At 51.0% G+C, this 624-nt stretch overlaps 1 protein-coding gene across 1 annotated transcript in view; it reads right to left on the bottom strand.

Moving 5' to 3' along the window:
* Nucleotides 1-518: 518 nt before the first annotated feature.
* Nucleotides 519-624, bottom strand: part of PHALS_14106 (uncharacterized protein) — a gene marked incomplete at both ends in the record, with an annotated part of 1,416 nt that continues 1,310 nt past the window's right edge. Inside the window, one exon of the mRNA XM_024729849.1 lies at nt 519-624. This exon is cut by the window's right edge and continues 1,310 nt beyond it. Within this exon, the coding sequence (XP_024580185.1) occupies nt 519-624 (106 nt within the window).

Genomic DNA, 624 nt, shown 5'->3' with positions numbered 1-624 from the left:
GCGTCACAGACGACGCTGAAAGGACGATCAGGGTCTGGCAGTGCCAGTATTGATGCATACAGGAGGCTGTCATTGACCCCGTCAAAAGCCTCCTGATGTTCGATGTTCCAACATCATTCCGCATCCTTTTAAGGAGATTGGATAATGGCCGGGCAAATTCTGCGTAATTTACGCTGTACTTGTGCAAGTAGTTGTCGAGACCAAACCACTCAGGCAAGTCCTTCTGGTTCTTTGGAACCGGCCAGTCTACAATGGCCTTGACCTTAGCGGGATCCGCTCGAAGGCTACGCTTCCCAATGAAGCACTCTAAAAAGTGAATCTCTTCTGCGCCAAAGTTGCACTTGTCTGCATTGGCGTACACTTTGATCGTGCGCATGCACTCAAGCACCGCTCTTAGAATGACGAAGTGGTTCTACTAATCCGAAATCCCGTGCTCCGCACGACTGTGAACGAAAATGTCGTCCAAGTATGTCTGTGCATACCCCCTGTGGGGCCTGGAGAACTGCGTCTCAAGACGATTAAATGTTGCTGGTGTATTTGACAGCCCTTTGGGCATCACCAGCCACTCCCAGAGCATGCCTATCGGAGTACTTACCGCTGTCAGCGGAATGTAACTCGCTCTCG

This window comes from Plasmopara halstedii, assembly GCF_900000015.1.
Source record: "Plasmopara halstedii genome assembly, contig: Scaffold_816, whole genome shotgun sequence".
NCBI lineage: Eukaryota > Oomycota > Peronosporomycetes > Peronosporales > Peronosporaceae > Plasmopara > Plasmopara halstedii.
The sequence above is the reverse complement of the archived record's forward strand: the minus strand, read 5'-3'. Positions and strand labels throughout refer to the sequence as shown.